Genomic DNA, 13,965 nt, shown 5'->3' on the forward strand with positions numbered 1-13,965 from the left:
GATGAATACTTTCACAAGCCACTGTATATCATGTGGTATGTATGCACAGAGGTGCATTATGTTGTGTGTTCTGCACAGAGGGTTATTGGCAATGATGTGCCCCTTGCAGTGCTCTTTCAGTTGTTCCACTTCCAGGGAGTGTGAGTATGTGTCTGTCAACTGCCCACCTTTCATAAGAAACTCTACAGATCATCCCTGCACACCGCTCGCACACCCATCTTTCCTAGAAGCAATTAGCTCAGAATAAAGGACTTGTCACGGCTGGTGTTTGCTCCTATTATAGTGACGATCTCTTTACTACACCTCTAAAATAAACTCTAAACGATGTTAAATGACAGGTCATCCACATGAATGTGAGAAGAGAGGCTATGATAGCCCATTTCATTTCCACCTCAATTACTGATTTATAACTTCTTTGCAAAACTGAAATAGATGTTGCCCCCACTGAACACATTCCCCACAGGTTAGATCTAGCACTGTGATTATAAAAAGGCAACGCAAGTAATTAGGGATGTAAAACTCATGAGCATGTGTAGGATTTATTTACCACATTCACCAGAGAGGTGAATGTCAAGATTATCCTGGTCTTTATTTTGATGTGTCACACATATACATTAAAGCCTACAATTTACAGATTAACCAACTGGCTGCTTTTATACATTAATGATTTGCATTTAAATACATTTTGAACAGCCTTTATTCAGTTTTTGCTTCAATCAGTCGAGAACATGCCACTTCTGATTGATGCGTAAAATTGACAAAATAGTGGTGATAGAAATGAATAAATACATATATAAATATACATTGAATAAATAAATCGATCAACACAGCAATACATTCATTCAAATAATTAATAATAATAATAATTCATTTTAAATCGACTTTTAAATCGGCACCATAGCCAGTTTGGCAAATGTATTAGGACAGGCTACGTACTGTTCGGGAGCATATCGTTTCTCCCATTGTAAATAACAACACCAGGTGGATAGAAAACCAAGGCTGGCTCTGCCGGACAGAGAGCTAACGGAACCATCCCATGGCCGTGCTCGTCCTGTTCCGGCTTGGTCACTGCCGTAAACGGTCTCATGTTGGTCACCGATGGAGACGTTATTTGCCCAAAAAGTTTTTTCAAAGCCTTTCTGAACTCTCTTCTCATTAGACAATACAATATGGGGTTTAGACAGCTGTTGGAGTGCGCCAAACAGACAGACACTGGGAATACATATGCCTGCGTGGTGTAATATGCCCAACTAAAATGCACAACGTTGTGTTTTATAAGAATCCCCCAAGCCGTTAGTGCCTGGTTGGGCAACCAACAGAGGAAAAATGACAGAACCACTATAGTCACTGATTTAGTCACTTTGGAGCGTCTTTTTGCGGTGGAGGTGTTCACGTTCTTGGATGTGATGAAGCGCAGAAGGAGCAGGTAGCAGACGGAGATGATCCCCAGCGGGATTAGAAACCCGATCAGTACTTTTTGGCTATGGTAAAGTCCAAGCCAGAATTGTGCGTCGACAGTGTCTGGAAATTTAACAAGACACAGTTCCTCGTTGGAGACAGTCGCCGTTGTGGAAAACACCGCATGGGGCAAAGCTGCGAATATAGCAGCAACCCATATGACAATGCTCATAAAGCCTGCGGAGCAGCAGCGAGGACCGCGCCGCCTGCTATTGAGCGCAGAAGCAACGGACCAGTATCGTGCCACACTCATAGCAGTCAGGAAAAACACACTTGCGTACATATTCATCGCCGTCACGTAAGACACTATCTTGCACATGGCTTTTCCAAAAAGCCAAGTGAAGTCCAAAGCGTTCTCTATTGCCCAAAAGGGAAGAGTTAATACAAACTGGAAATCGGTCACTGCTAAACTCGTCACGAAAAGGTTAATTGACGATTTTTTCCATACTTGTTTAGACTTCATTAGATATAAGACAAGGATGTTTCCTATCAACCCCAAAGCACAGACCACAGAGTAAATCACAGAGATTATTATTCTCAGGACGGCGGATCCATCCCCCACGAAATCAAAGGACTGATTCGTTTCATTAAGCATGAAAGAGAAGTTCAACGAAGAAACAGGATAGAATCCGGAACCTTCCTCGGCAAGTTTCCCCTGCATCTCCGACCTCAGCCCAGCACTGCTGCCGTTAAGAAAATCCATTCCATGCTCTGCCAGTTGCCTTGGATGTTATGGGTATCCCAACTGTTGAGACGCACCTGCTGCAGCCTCGGCAGTCTCCCTAAATCCCATAGGTAGTGTTCTTGTTGCAACGTGCTAACACACAACAACCTGCTAGATGTAAAAATCCACTTTGAAATGGTCGAAACCCGATCCCAGATGACAACTGCCATAAAAGTAAAAGTGTTTTCATACATGTATCCATTATCAAGTTTTGATAGAAAAACTAAATTTACTATGATTCTTTTTTTAATAAATACAATTTATCATGCGAAAAATCATATGGTGTGACCAGTTATATTATCAAGACAACATGACGGGACACTTCCTCTGAGTGTTTACTGTAATATGACTTGAAATGATCTGCTGGGGACGCGTTTTAGTCAAGCGTCTTCGCGGGGATTGGACAATATGCCTTTCACGCATGTGCACTTACGGTCCGCAGTGCTGATTTTGGGCAGTTTATTTACTGTGCATGAGCAACAAAGGATCTATCAAAATCAAATAGCTTCTCCTCTGCTCCCCACTACAGTACATATTTAATGGAACGACAAGGGAGTCCTAAACCATTTGAGCTCATGCATTAATTATAGACCAATGATTGGTATTACTCTGCCATTATTTCTGGAGAGCTCCATGTTACCTGCAAAACTTCAATGTATTATAAAATTAAAAGTGTGGTTTCAATTCCACTGCCACATTATCCACAGTTGTGTGAGAGAGCCATGCTTTCCAGTCAGGCTTCCACTAGGCTACAAATACCCCCCTTTATTTATTATATGTATATATACATTTTTGTACAATCTCCGTCATCCACTCTAAATACATTTCTGACAACTGTTGATGTAAAATGCTCATTAATTGACTGATTGTGCAGTGAGAGAATATATATATTACAACCTGTATCGATCTTACACCACCATGGTAAATCACCACGTCACTCAGTTGGCAATCATTATCTTGATCATCCTCACCTGTTTTACACCTTGACACTGTATAATTAACACTGATTGTTCATTTGACATTCCAATTTACATTTACATTTACATTTAAGTCATTTAGCAGACTTATCCAGAGCCTGTTTTTCACACCTTGACATCTGGAACAGCCACTTTACAATAGTGCATCTAAATCTTTTAAGGGGGGTGATGCTGCCTAGGTATTCCTGAAAGAGGTGGGGTTTCAGGTGTCTCCGGAAGGTGGTGATTGACTCTTTAACCACCACCATCTTTAATTCAATTGAATTTAATTATTAAATTCGCTCATGAAGTGGAAAGTTCATGTTTAATTCAATTCAATTGCCACAATCTCCAAGTCATGGAATTGGAATTGAGTTGGAATTAGACTCTATGGACTGTTTGGATTGGAAATGAATTGGAATTGTTAAAACATTTAATCTTTGGATTTGAATTGAATTGGAATTCAATATTTGTACATTTCCAGTTAATGGGATTAATGCACTTAAGTATCAATATTTAACTGCATGATTTATTTTAAATTATTTAAACTATTATGTCTATATTTCCAGTATAGCTAAGTTGTCTGAACAGTGACATGATCAGCCTAAAAGCCTGAGGGAATTTAATTCCAATAGGAATTTGTGGAATTATTGGGGATAATATTGAATTGGGGTTGAATTCTTGAAATGTACCTAACAATGGAACTGCGAGTAATTTAATTATCTCTGAATTCAAAGACTGACCTGGAATTTGAATTGAATTGAATGGAATTTACAAGGAGAAGGAATTGAATTACAATTTAATTTGTGAAATTATCTCCAACCCTGGCTGTTGCACCTGGATACCTGCACTGTACTGTATGTACATGGTACCACCTCCTATATTGGATACAACCTGTAACGATCTTACACCACCATGGTAAATCATCACGTCCCTCAGTTGGCAATCAAGGATTTTCTCTCACACATTATTCACATTCACTGCTTGTGTTATTCCATTAAATTCTGACCTCTCTACTCTCTCTCTCTGCTTTTGACATTTTCATGAGTAAATGCCACGTGATAAGGAAGCGCGAGGACTGTAAATATGTCCAAGTGCTACAAGTCCTACGGTTATGTATGAACGAATGACTGTACGTCGCTTTGGATAAAAACGCCTGCTAAATGGCATACATGAATTAAAATACAATATTCAGATATACTAAAGTTAATATTGTCACAGTTAGAGTCGAGATAAATCCTATTCATACATCTGATGACTTTACTGACTTTAAAAGTGGTGAATTTATGTGATCGGGATCCTCATACAAGCATGTACCTGGGTGGTCGACGCTCAATATTGTGCACCATCTAAATGTCAACTTTCAAAGATACTGTATCAAGTTCAAGCTCGCTGCTGTTTGGGCAAGACACCACAAGGTGGCAATCATCAGTTGACTGCTTTTGTTGAAGAGTCAAATTGAAGCTATTCAGCAAGTCTCAGCACAGTTATTAGTATGCATGCAGAATGATCTGTGAGAATGTTTTTATTTATTTATCTACTATAGTGAGAGTCTGGTAGTTGGGATGAGCAGGGTTACACGCATGGTTTTAAAAGGATGATGAAATCTGATAGAAGTCGTACAGTCTTGAAAAGGGAAGACATCAGATGCTGACAACAACCTTACCATCAAAGGACATGTTTTAATCTTCCGTAAGACATGTCATGTTAACTGAGTCATCGCTATATAAAGATGAATCAGTTATTTTTGTTTTGGTGGTTTGTCCTCTCTGTGGTACTTGGAGCAGTGATGAAAAGTAAGAGATGAAAGGAGAAGAAAGCAGTTGTTTTCAACAGAGAACTGTGCTTCGCTGGTGAAGGCTTTGAGTGGCATAGTGTGAAGCTACAGCATATTCACCTCTTAATGAAAAGCTTAAATGTAGTCCCAGAGAGAAAACCTGTTCCTCAACGGTAGAAGCACACGTTCAAAGGCTTTATCAAGACCCCATCTCTCTCTTTCTCTCTCTTTCACACACCCGCGCATGCACACATGCACGCACGCACGCACGCATGCGCGCACACACACACACACACACACACACACACACACACACACACACACACACACACACACACACACACACACACACACACACACGCACACACACACACACACACACACAGCAATCCCAACGGAAGGATTTGAAAGGCATTGTCAAGGTGTGAGTGCCTCACTTCAAGGCCTGCCTGTAATTCTTTACTATCTCCTCCTCTTGAGAAAGGCCTCTGTCATTGTCACTTGGCAACCTCTTTCACATACTCTTGGGGCATTGAAACTTAAAACACGTCCCTTTGATTCAATTGTACCACCTTTCTTTGAAAACACATATTCAGCTGAAAGATGACAGCTGGACACCACCATGTTTTTACAATTATTTCAGTGAGAGACTTGGAAGTGAAAAAGCAATATAACAACTTTGTTAGAGTTGAATAGAGTGCTTTCCCTGCTGTTTTCAACTACATGTATAATTTACATGATAAGAATTACGTCTAGGAAAGTGTGTGAGGTATTTTACATCCAAACTATAATATTAGTTATACCCAGGAGGTAGTGAGCTTTTCCTTTTATTTTAGTATTTTTTTCCCCAACTTGTTATATTTAGTTAGAAATGAAGTACAGTATTTGGCAGTAGTGAAGAAAACGTCTAAATGACCGTTAAGGTGATAATGCACAGGTATCAATTCATGGTCAATTCATTCAGACTATTCTAGTTTTGTTTACCTCAAGGCTAATGGATGGCCATGGCAATAGAGCTGTTCAGAGTAGGAGCTGTGTCAGATGGGCTTTTAAACATGTCTTTTATCTTCTATCCTTCCTGTTCTTGCCTTGGGGAAATGTGTGGGAAGAATACATACAGTAGCCTCATCTCTGTTGTTTGTGTCCAGTTTCTTTTGAGGTATAAATGCCCTGTTCGGTTATTATCAATATGATAAAACAGTAAGCAAAATATCATGTGTGGTGTATTGTATTGTAAACTCTTAGTTTCTTTTTGTCTATCATCTTCAACTCAGAAGTGAGGATAGGGGGTTGTTATCCACAAGTCATACACACAACATAGTCCCTATACCTTGTTTGAACGGTAAGCCTTACGCTCTGAACTGGTGATCTGAATTCACACTCTCTTATGGTAGTGCTCTTGGTCCCAGGTCATCTGGCGTGTTTTTGTGTCTCACAGCAACTGTAACATTTGGCCCTTCAATAATTAATGAGGAGTTGCAGTCGGCTATCTTCATCTTTTATAAAGGTTGCAGTACACTCCCTTTAGTGTTATTTCATCGCCAGCCATTGGTTATACACCCATAGCATCTGTGGTGAAAATAGAACAAAGACATTCTGAACTGTAGTTGCTTTGCATTGAACCCGTCAATGTACATGTCAACGTTGAGTGTCCAAGGAACCAGATTGGGAGGTGTGTTGTACATCTTTTGGCACAGCATAAAGAACATTCCGGCCATGGTGTTATATGACGTTAAGTTATTGATAGTTAATGGTCTGTTTGTTTGCTTTGATAGAACTAACAGGAAAACAACATTAAAATGGCTTGAAGATGAAAAACTCACCACAGACAGTATAAAGATGAATATGCGTATAATCTACAGGTGTGAGGTAGGCCTTACACAGAGACATATAAGTTCATTAATAATAGATTAAGCAAGACACTTTTATCTCAGGTAAACTCTCCTTCAAATCGTTCTGGAATGAGATGAAAGGTGATCTACTGTTGCACGGCGGGAAAATAACCCCCCCACAGGGAGGTAGCAGCCTACCAAACTCTGTCGCAGGGCAAGTGGGTGACAGTGTTTTTTTTCTTCCTGATGCAACTTTTCAGCAGTTCAACACACTTCCACTTTTAACTCGGTGTGATTTGAATGTCTGTGCCTATTTGGGTGAAAATAAGAGAATCTGAACCATCTGTTCAATGGTATTGACTTCTGTGATTCTGACATTTTCTAACAAGAGAAAACATGGTTCTCAGCTTTTTGTTTCAGCTCTCAATAATAGACTCGAGAGGTAACGTTTTTTAAAGGAAACTGGGGGTTGTAGCCTGGGGTTAGTGTGTGACATGGCCAAGGTTTTCTGCATAAAAAAACATAGCATTCCAAGCAGACAACCCCTGGGTGTCAGTGTCAAAGGCTTTTAAAAGTGGCTGATTTGCCAGTGTAAAATTTGGCACTGTTGTGATGTTAAACTTACACAGCGCTGCCATTTCAAGAATGACAATGTATAAAGCAAGACAATATATTTAACATCATTCGACATATTAGAGATTTCTGTAGAAAAACATCACAGAGAGTAAATCAAGTCTTCAAACTCACACTGTCGGTTTTGCAAGGAAATTGTACATCGCTGTCTGTTATGAGCATTGAGGTATGTAATTAACAGTCATGAAAAAAATGTATACCTCAAGTGTGTGATCTCAAGGGGTGAAGACAAAAAAGGTGTGAGTGAACAGTGTTGACAGGAAGCATGCTCTGCAGTGTCTGACTAAGCAGCGCTGAGCTGGGAAGAAAGCTCTTCTCTCAAGCTGCTTCTAAAACAACAGTGTTACAGTCTCAGAGGAAACAGCCAGAAAGGTTTATCTCCACAGCCTAGACAGGTGTCATATAAAAGCAAGATTAATAACATTCTAGCACCCCACTGGGCAAAAACTGGTTGAATCAACGTTGTTTCCACATCATGAAAAATGTTCATCAATGTGATGACGTTGACTCAACGTGGAAAACTGATTGGATTTGCAAAAACTAATTGACATAAAGGAATTGTGTATTTTTTTCACCCAACTTTTAACCTAAATCTAATGACAGGGTAAAACTGTTTGTTGATTTCACGTTGAATTCACATTAGTTGATAACTCAACCAAATGTAAATCAAAACTAGACTTTGAACTGGCGTCTGTGCCCAGTGGGGTAGCACTCATTTGAGCATGTCTTGAACTTATCTCAGAAGTTATCCCAGAAGTTCCTCCTTAAATCAAACCTTTATCCACTTATCTTGTATACCACTTCAATGTTTACTCTGTTCTTAATTATACAATGCTAAAACACATGACACATTTCTCCAGCTCAGGTTCACATATTTTGCAAGCCGTGTAACAGTGAGAGAGCAAAGGTGTCAAAACCAAGGCATTGTCTGCAGGTGTTGTGAACAGCAGATGTGTTTGTACAAACCACAAGAGAAACCTCACAGCAAAAGCAGAGCCATCTCAGCCCCCTTATCTCTCCTACTGAACACTCATAAAATGTGCCTTCTTCCATGGACTCAGTGAGTTGAGATGGAGAGATTCAGTAGAATCATACGTTTTGGGGGACCACTGCTGCAAACCACCCTCTTGATTGTCTCTGTTTGGAAATTAGCAGGTAAGGGCAATGAACTTTTATGTCTATCTTTCAACCTGTGCCTGGCTGTGTTTAGTGCTGTGCTGCTGTATCTATTGTGACACATTGCAATGATGATGTCTTCTTCTCTCAGCTTGCTCTGAGGTTACAATCGTGGGGGGACATGAGGTCAAGCCTCACTCCAGGCCGTGGATGGTGTCCCTTCAGGTCAAGAACAATCACATATGTGGGGGCACTCTGATCCGAGACCAGTGGGTTCTGACGGCAGCTCACTGTAAGGGGTAGGTTAATTGGCTGATAACTTGGATTTAACACCATGTTAATATCTCAATTACTGAGTTCAGGCAAGGACACCATATTTATTTTTATATATAACGTTTATTTGGCAGGGACAGTGTACAAGAAAACATAAGTCTCAGAGTATGAGAAGTGATACGTTGCACCAGATTTATCTGAAAGCTAATTGGATGAAAACATTATGTACAAACAGACATTTAAAACCTTAGAAAAAGACATACAGACATGTACATACACCATGCTTAGAAAATAAGTGCTTTTTTGTTTTGTTGCTTTTACCTCATTTGCATGTGGATAAAGTATTTGGAAATGGCAGCTCAGAGGAAATTATGTAATGTGAGCAAGAAAAACGTGGTCTTGAATTTCAGTGTCTTTGGTGAGTCTAAGAAATTCGTGGAAGCCCTCCTTGGAGCTCACTCTCTGACAAGCAGCAAAAACACACAGCGTGTAGCCATTGAGGAGTACTATGTGCCTGGCACCTACAGTGACAGAACCAAGGAAGATGACATCATGTTAATCAAGGTGAATTAATCACAGCAAAAGCATGCACTCTGGGGCACTGTGCCTCGTTAGTTGGTCATTTTTTCACAATTCCTGACATTTAATCCTAGAAACAATTCCCTGTCTTTGGTCAGTTAGGATCACCACTTTATTTGAAGAATGTGAAATGTCAGAATAATAGCATAGAGAATGATTTATTTCATATTTTATTTCTTTCATCACATTCCCAGTGGGTCAGAAGTTTACATACACTCAATTAGTATTTGGTAGCATTGCCTTTGAATTGTTTAACTTGGGTCAAACGTTTCGGGTAGATTTCCACAAGCTTCCCACAATAAATTGGGTGAATTCCCATTCCTCCTGACAGAGCTGGTGTAACTGAATCAGGTTTGTAGGCCTCCTTGCTCGCACACGTTTTCTCAGTGCTGCCCACAAATGTTCTATAGGATTGAGGTCAGGGCTTTGTGATGGCCACTCCAATACCTTGAATTTGTTGTCTTTTGTTGTCCATTTTGCCACAACTTTGGAAGTATGCTTGGGGTCATTGTCCATTTGGAAGACCCATTTGCGACCAAGCTTTAACTTCCTGACTGATGTCTTGAGATGTCGCTTCAATATATCCACATCATTTTCCTTCCTGATGAAGCCATCTATTTTGTGAAGTGCACCAGTTCCTCCTGCAGCAAAGCACCCCCACAACATGATGCTGCCACCCCTGTGCTTCACGGTTGGGATGGTGTTCTTCGGCTTGCAAGCCTCCCCCTCTTTCCTCCAAACATAACGATGGTCTAGCAGTTCTATTTTTGCTTCATCAGACCAGAGGACATTTCTCCAAAAAGTACGAACTTTGTCCCCATGTGCAGTTGCAAACCGTACTCTGGCTTTTTTATGGCGATTTTGGAGCAGTAGCTTCTTCCTTGCTTAGCGACCTTTCAGGTTATGTCGATATAGGACAATTTTTACTGTTGATAGATACTTTTGTACCTATTTCCTCCAGCATCTTCACAAGGTCCTTTGCTGTTGTTCTGGGATTGATTTACACTTTTCGCACCAAAGTACGTTAATCTCTAGGAGACAGAACGCGTCTCCTTCCTGAGCGGTATGATGGCTGCATGGTCCCATGGTGTTTATACTTTTTTTGTTTTGTTTTTTGTGTGTTTTTTTTTGCCTGTTTTCTCCCCAATTTCGTGGTATCCAATTGTTTAGTAGCTACTATCTTGTCTCATCGCTACAACTCCCGTAAGGCTCGGGAGAGACGAAGGTTGAAAGTCATGCGTCCTCCGATACACAACCCAACCAAGCCACACTGCTTCTTAACACAGTGTGCATCCAACCCGGAAGCCAGCCGCACCAATGTGTCGGAGGAAACACTGTGCACCTTGGTTAGCGCGCACTGCGCCCGGCCCACCACAGGAGTCACTGGTGCGCGTTGAGACAAGGATATCCCTACCGACCAACCCCTCCCTAACCCGGATGACGCTAGGCCAATTGCCCCACAGACCTCCCGGTCGTGGCCGGTTACGACAGAGCCTGGGCGCGAACCCAGAGTCTCTGGTGGCCTTTAACCACTGCGCCACCCGGAAGGCCCCCCATGGTGTTTATACTTGCGTACTATTGTTTGTACAGATGAACGTGGTACCTTCAGGTGTTTGGAAATAGCTGAACCAGGCGTTTAGAAAGGATGAACCAGACTTGTGGAGGTCTAAAAAAAAATGTCAGAGGTCTTGGCTGATTTCTTTTGATTTTCCCATGATGTCAAGCAAAGAGGCACTGAGTTTGAAGGTAGGACTTGAAATACATCCACAGGTACACCTCCAATTGACTCAAATGATGTCAATTAGCCTCAGAAGCTTCTAAAGCCGTGACATAATTTCCTGGAATTTTCCAAGCTGTTTAAAAGGCACAGTCAACCTATTGTATGTAAACTTCTGACCCACTGGAATTGTGATACAGTGAATTATAAGTTAAATAATCGGTCTGTAAACAATTGTTGGGAGAAATACTTGCGTCATGCACAACGTAAATGTTCTAATCGACTTGCCGAAATTTGCGGAGTGATGGAAAAAACAAGTTTTAATGACTCCAACCTAAGTGTATGTAAACTTCCGACTTCAACTCTATTTGTTTATTGAAGATGACATGAGGACGCTTGCATCACGCAGTGCAAGATACGCCAAGTCTGCATGTCATCTTCACAAGCTAATCACCTGATGCTTAACAGTAGGGGGTGTTTTGTTCTTACAGCTGAAGATGAAAGTCAAGGTAAACAGCAAGGCAGTGAAGGTGAAAGAGGTTTCAAAGTCTGGCAAAGACCTCCAGGTTGGCACACAGTGCCAGGTGACAGGATGGGGGGTGGTAAGTGCTACGGGTAGCATGCCGTCAGACACACTGCAGGTGGCAGAGGTGGACATACTGGACAGGAAGCTCTGTGACTGCTTCTACAACAGAAACCCTGTGATCACCCAGGACATGCTCTGTGCTAGCAACAACAAAAGAGAGGCAGATGCTTGCAAGGTAAGGTTTGTGGGGGAACTGATAGATCTAACTACATATATTACCATTTTGTTGCAAGATACTGACTGTGTGGGTATTTTTTTCATGGGAATTTGTTGCATTACCCTTTGAACCAGTCACATGCCATGAGCTCTAGTTGGTCCAACCAACATCCATGTTAACCTGCATGAAAGGTAAAATGTTTGTTGACCTTTTCCAGGGGGATTCTGGTGGTCCGTTGGAGTGTAAGAAAGCCTTTGTAGGCTTGGTTTCTGGGGGACTGGGCTGTGGCAACCCCAAGAAGCCTGGAGTATACACCCGGTTCTCCAAAAGACACCTGGATTGGATCCACAAGATCATCAAACATCAATCAAATACCACCAATGTTGACATACTGTAAGGATATAATGGGTCAGACCATAGATTGTTTGAACCTGAATCAAATACAGTCCAGCTCCTAGGCCCCTAAGGCTCATACAATACATGTGTTTCTGTCATCACCCGTTTGCCTCTCTGTTTAATATAAAGAGTAACTGCAACTATAGTGGTGTTCACTTTTTCCTTCTAGAGCAGTGGCAACCCGTCATTTATGTATTTCCTTTAGGGAGAGCGGTTGTCTTTGCTGGATCTCAATGTGTCAAACAAGGTTTCTCTGTTGGACATCTCTGTAGGACATCAGCTTTAGGTATATCCATTACCTCGCCGGCATTTCTGTTTTTTATAGCTTGAACTGTCCATGGGCGTCAGGCTACAACTGTATATCTGCTTGTGTGGGTCACACAGCTTGGTTACATTTCTATGCTTAACAATGTGAGCTCCACATTTTTTGCAAAAAAACAATAACAAAAAAAGTAACAATTTGAGCCCCACATTTTTTTTGTGGGTGGGTTTGCTTGTTTTGCTTGTTATTTTGGCATTAATACGTGTCACATATTAGTTTGCAAACATGTAAAAAATAAAATAAATAATTGAGTTAATAAAGCTATATACAACCATGGTCTCTTTTTTTGCTTTCTTGAGTAAGACAGCTCCAAAATGCAGGTGTTTCTGTGGTGGTGGGGAAATACCGGAAAATACGGAGCATAGGGGTTGCTAATGTTCTCTAGTTGCACTGTGATTGGCTCAGTGTTCTGTCACTCATGGGGACACTACGTCACTGCCAAAATTAAGGGTAGAGGTCGAAAATTCAATCCCCTTGGGTGCTGCCATAGAGTTACATTAGAAGTGCCCATCCAAGAAGGCTCAAGGTCATTGGCCACAGATAAAATTACATCAAATCACGTTATATCTACAGTAGCTTTGATTGGACTGATACTTTCAACATTTTAGCTAGCAGTCATCATCATGAATCAAGTCAACAATCTACTTGCAAGTTATTTTTTATCCTTATCATATGAAAATAAATAATGAAGAGAAATTATAGATAAAACATATCGGGGCTCATCGGCCATTGGACATAAACATTACATAACAAGTTGGAAATTGTAAATTCAACAATGAGTGGTTTGGCGGTAATCAGTGGCTAACTGCAAGCATTGCAAAGCAATCCCTAGCCTGCTATTCAGTGGAGTGGGTGTGTGGTCCCAATTCTGGGTTTAAGGGTCTCGTTTCCAAGCTTAAAATGGTAAACATTCAACATTGGCCATGCTGTCAAATCTAGCATAATTTCTGCTGTGCTGAAAACAACTGGAAACTCAGAACTGGGAAATCTGATTTCAAGACAACTGGGAACTCGGGAAAAAATGAGCTCCGACTGGGATAATACATTTTGAACGGTCATCCAAATCGGAATTGTTAGTCGGAAACTCTGGGTTCTTTCTAGAGCTACGACCTGAAGATCACTGCTGTCATCATGATTCAACCTTGTTTTTTTCCCGAATTCCCAGTTGTCTTGAACGCACCATAAATCCAGAGAATGCCAGACTTTGATGACAAAGTTTGATGACAAAATCTGCCCACGAAGGACCTTCCTGTTCAAGTGAGCACAGCACAACAAGGTGAGTCCAAAAATGTGTAATATGCCAGGGAGATATGTATACTGTAGCTAAGAAAGTAATACTAAGTGTGTTTTGTGTAGTAAGCTGTTAGTAGCCCATGTGCCTCACCCTAATAATTTGGTCCATTTACCCCTCTTAATTTTGCCTACTGTTCTGACTTGGT

General features: G+C 41.0%; 2 protein-coding genes across 2 annotated transcripts; one reads left to right on the forward strand and one right to left on the reverse strand.

Annotated features, from left to right (window-relative positions):
* Positions 1-616: 616 nt before the first annotated feature.
* rxfp3 (relaxin family peptide receptor 3) lies at positions 617-2,429 on the reverse strand. Its single transcript, XM_029659075.2, has one exon. It carries the CDS (start codon positions 2,159-2,161, stop codon positions 929-931), a length of 1,233 nt encoding a protein of 410 aa, XP_029514935.2. The 5' UTR covers positions 2,162-2,429; the 3' UTR covers positions 617-928.
* A 5,896-nt stretch (positions 2,430-8,325) lies between these two features.
* gzma (granzyme A) lies at positions 8,326-12,802 on the forward strand. Its single transcript, XM_029659076.2, has 5 exons — positions 8,326-8,535; positions 8,648-8,795; positions 9,180-9,333; positions 11,557-11,826; positions 12,026-12,802. Exons 1-5 carry the CDS (start codon positions 8,451-8,453, stop codon positions 12,203-12,205), a joined length of 837 nt encoding a protein of 278 aa, XP_029514936.1. The 5' UTR covers positions 8,326-8,450; the 3' UTR covers positions 12,206-12,802.
* Positions 12,803-13,965: the final 1,163 nt, after the last annotated feature.

This window comes from Oncorhynchus nerka, linkage group LG4 (genome assembly GCF_034236695.1).
Source record: "Oncorhynchus nerka isolate Pitt River linkage group LG4, Oner_Uvic_2.0, whole genome shotgun sequence".
In the NCBI taxonomy this organism is placed as follows: Eukaryota; Metazoa; Chordata; class Actinopteri; order Salmoniformes; family Salmonidae; genus Oncorhynchus; species Oncorhynchus nerka.

What these genes read in the sequence shown, in the direction of transcription:
- gzma (XM_029659076.2), top strand. Translation starts at nt 8,451, where the DNA reads ATGGAGAGATTCAGTAGAATCATACGTTTTGGGGGACCACTGCTGCAA. An exon ending in ACGGCAGCTCACTGTAAGGG is followed by an intron (nt 8,796 to 9,179) that starts GTAGGTTAATTG and finishes CTTGAATTTCAG; the next exon opens with TGTCTTTGGTGAGTCTAAGA. An exon ending in GAGAGGCAGATGCTTGCAAG is followed by an intron (nt 11,827 to 12,025) that starts GTAAGGTTTGTG and finishes GACCTTTTCCAG; the next exon opens with GGGGATTCTGGTGGTCCGTT.
- rxfp3 (XM_029659075.2), bottom strand. Translation starts at nt 2,161, where the DNA reads ATGGATTTTCTTAACGGCAGCAGTGCTGGGCTGAGGTCGGAGATGCAG.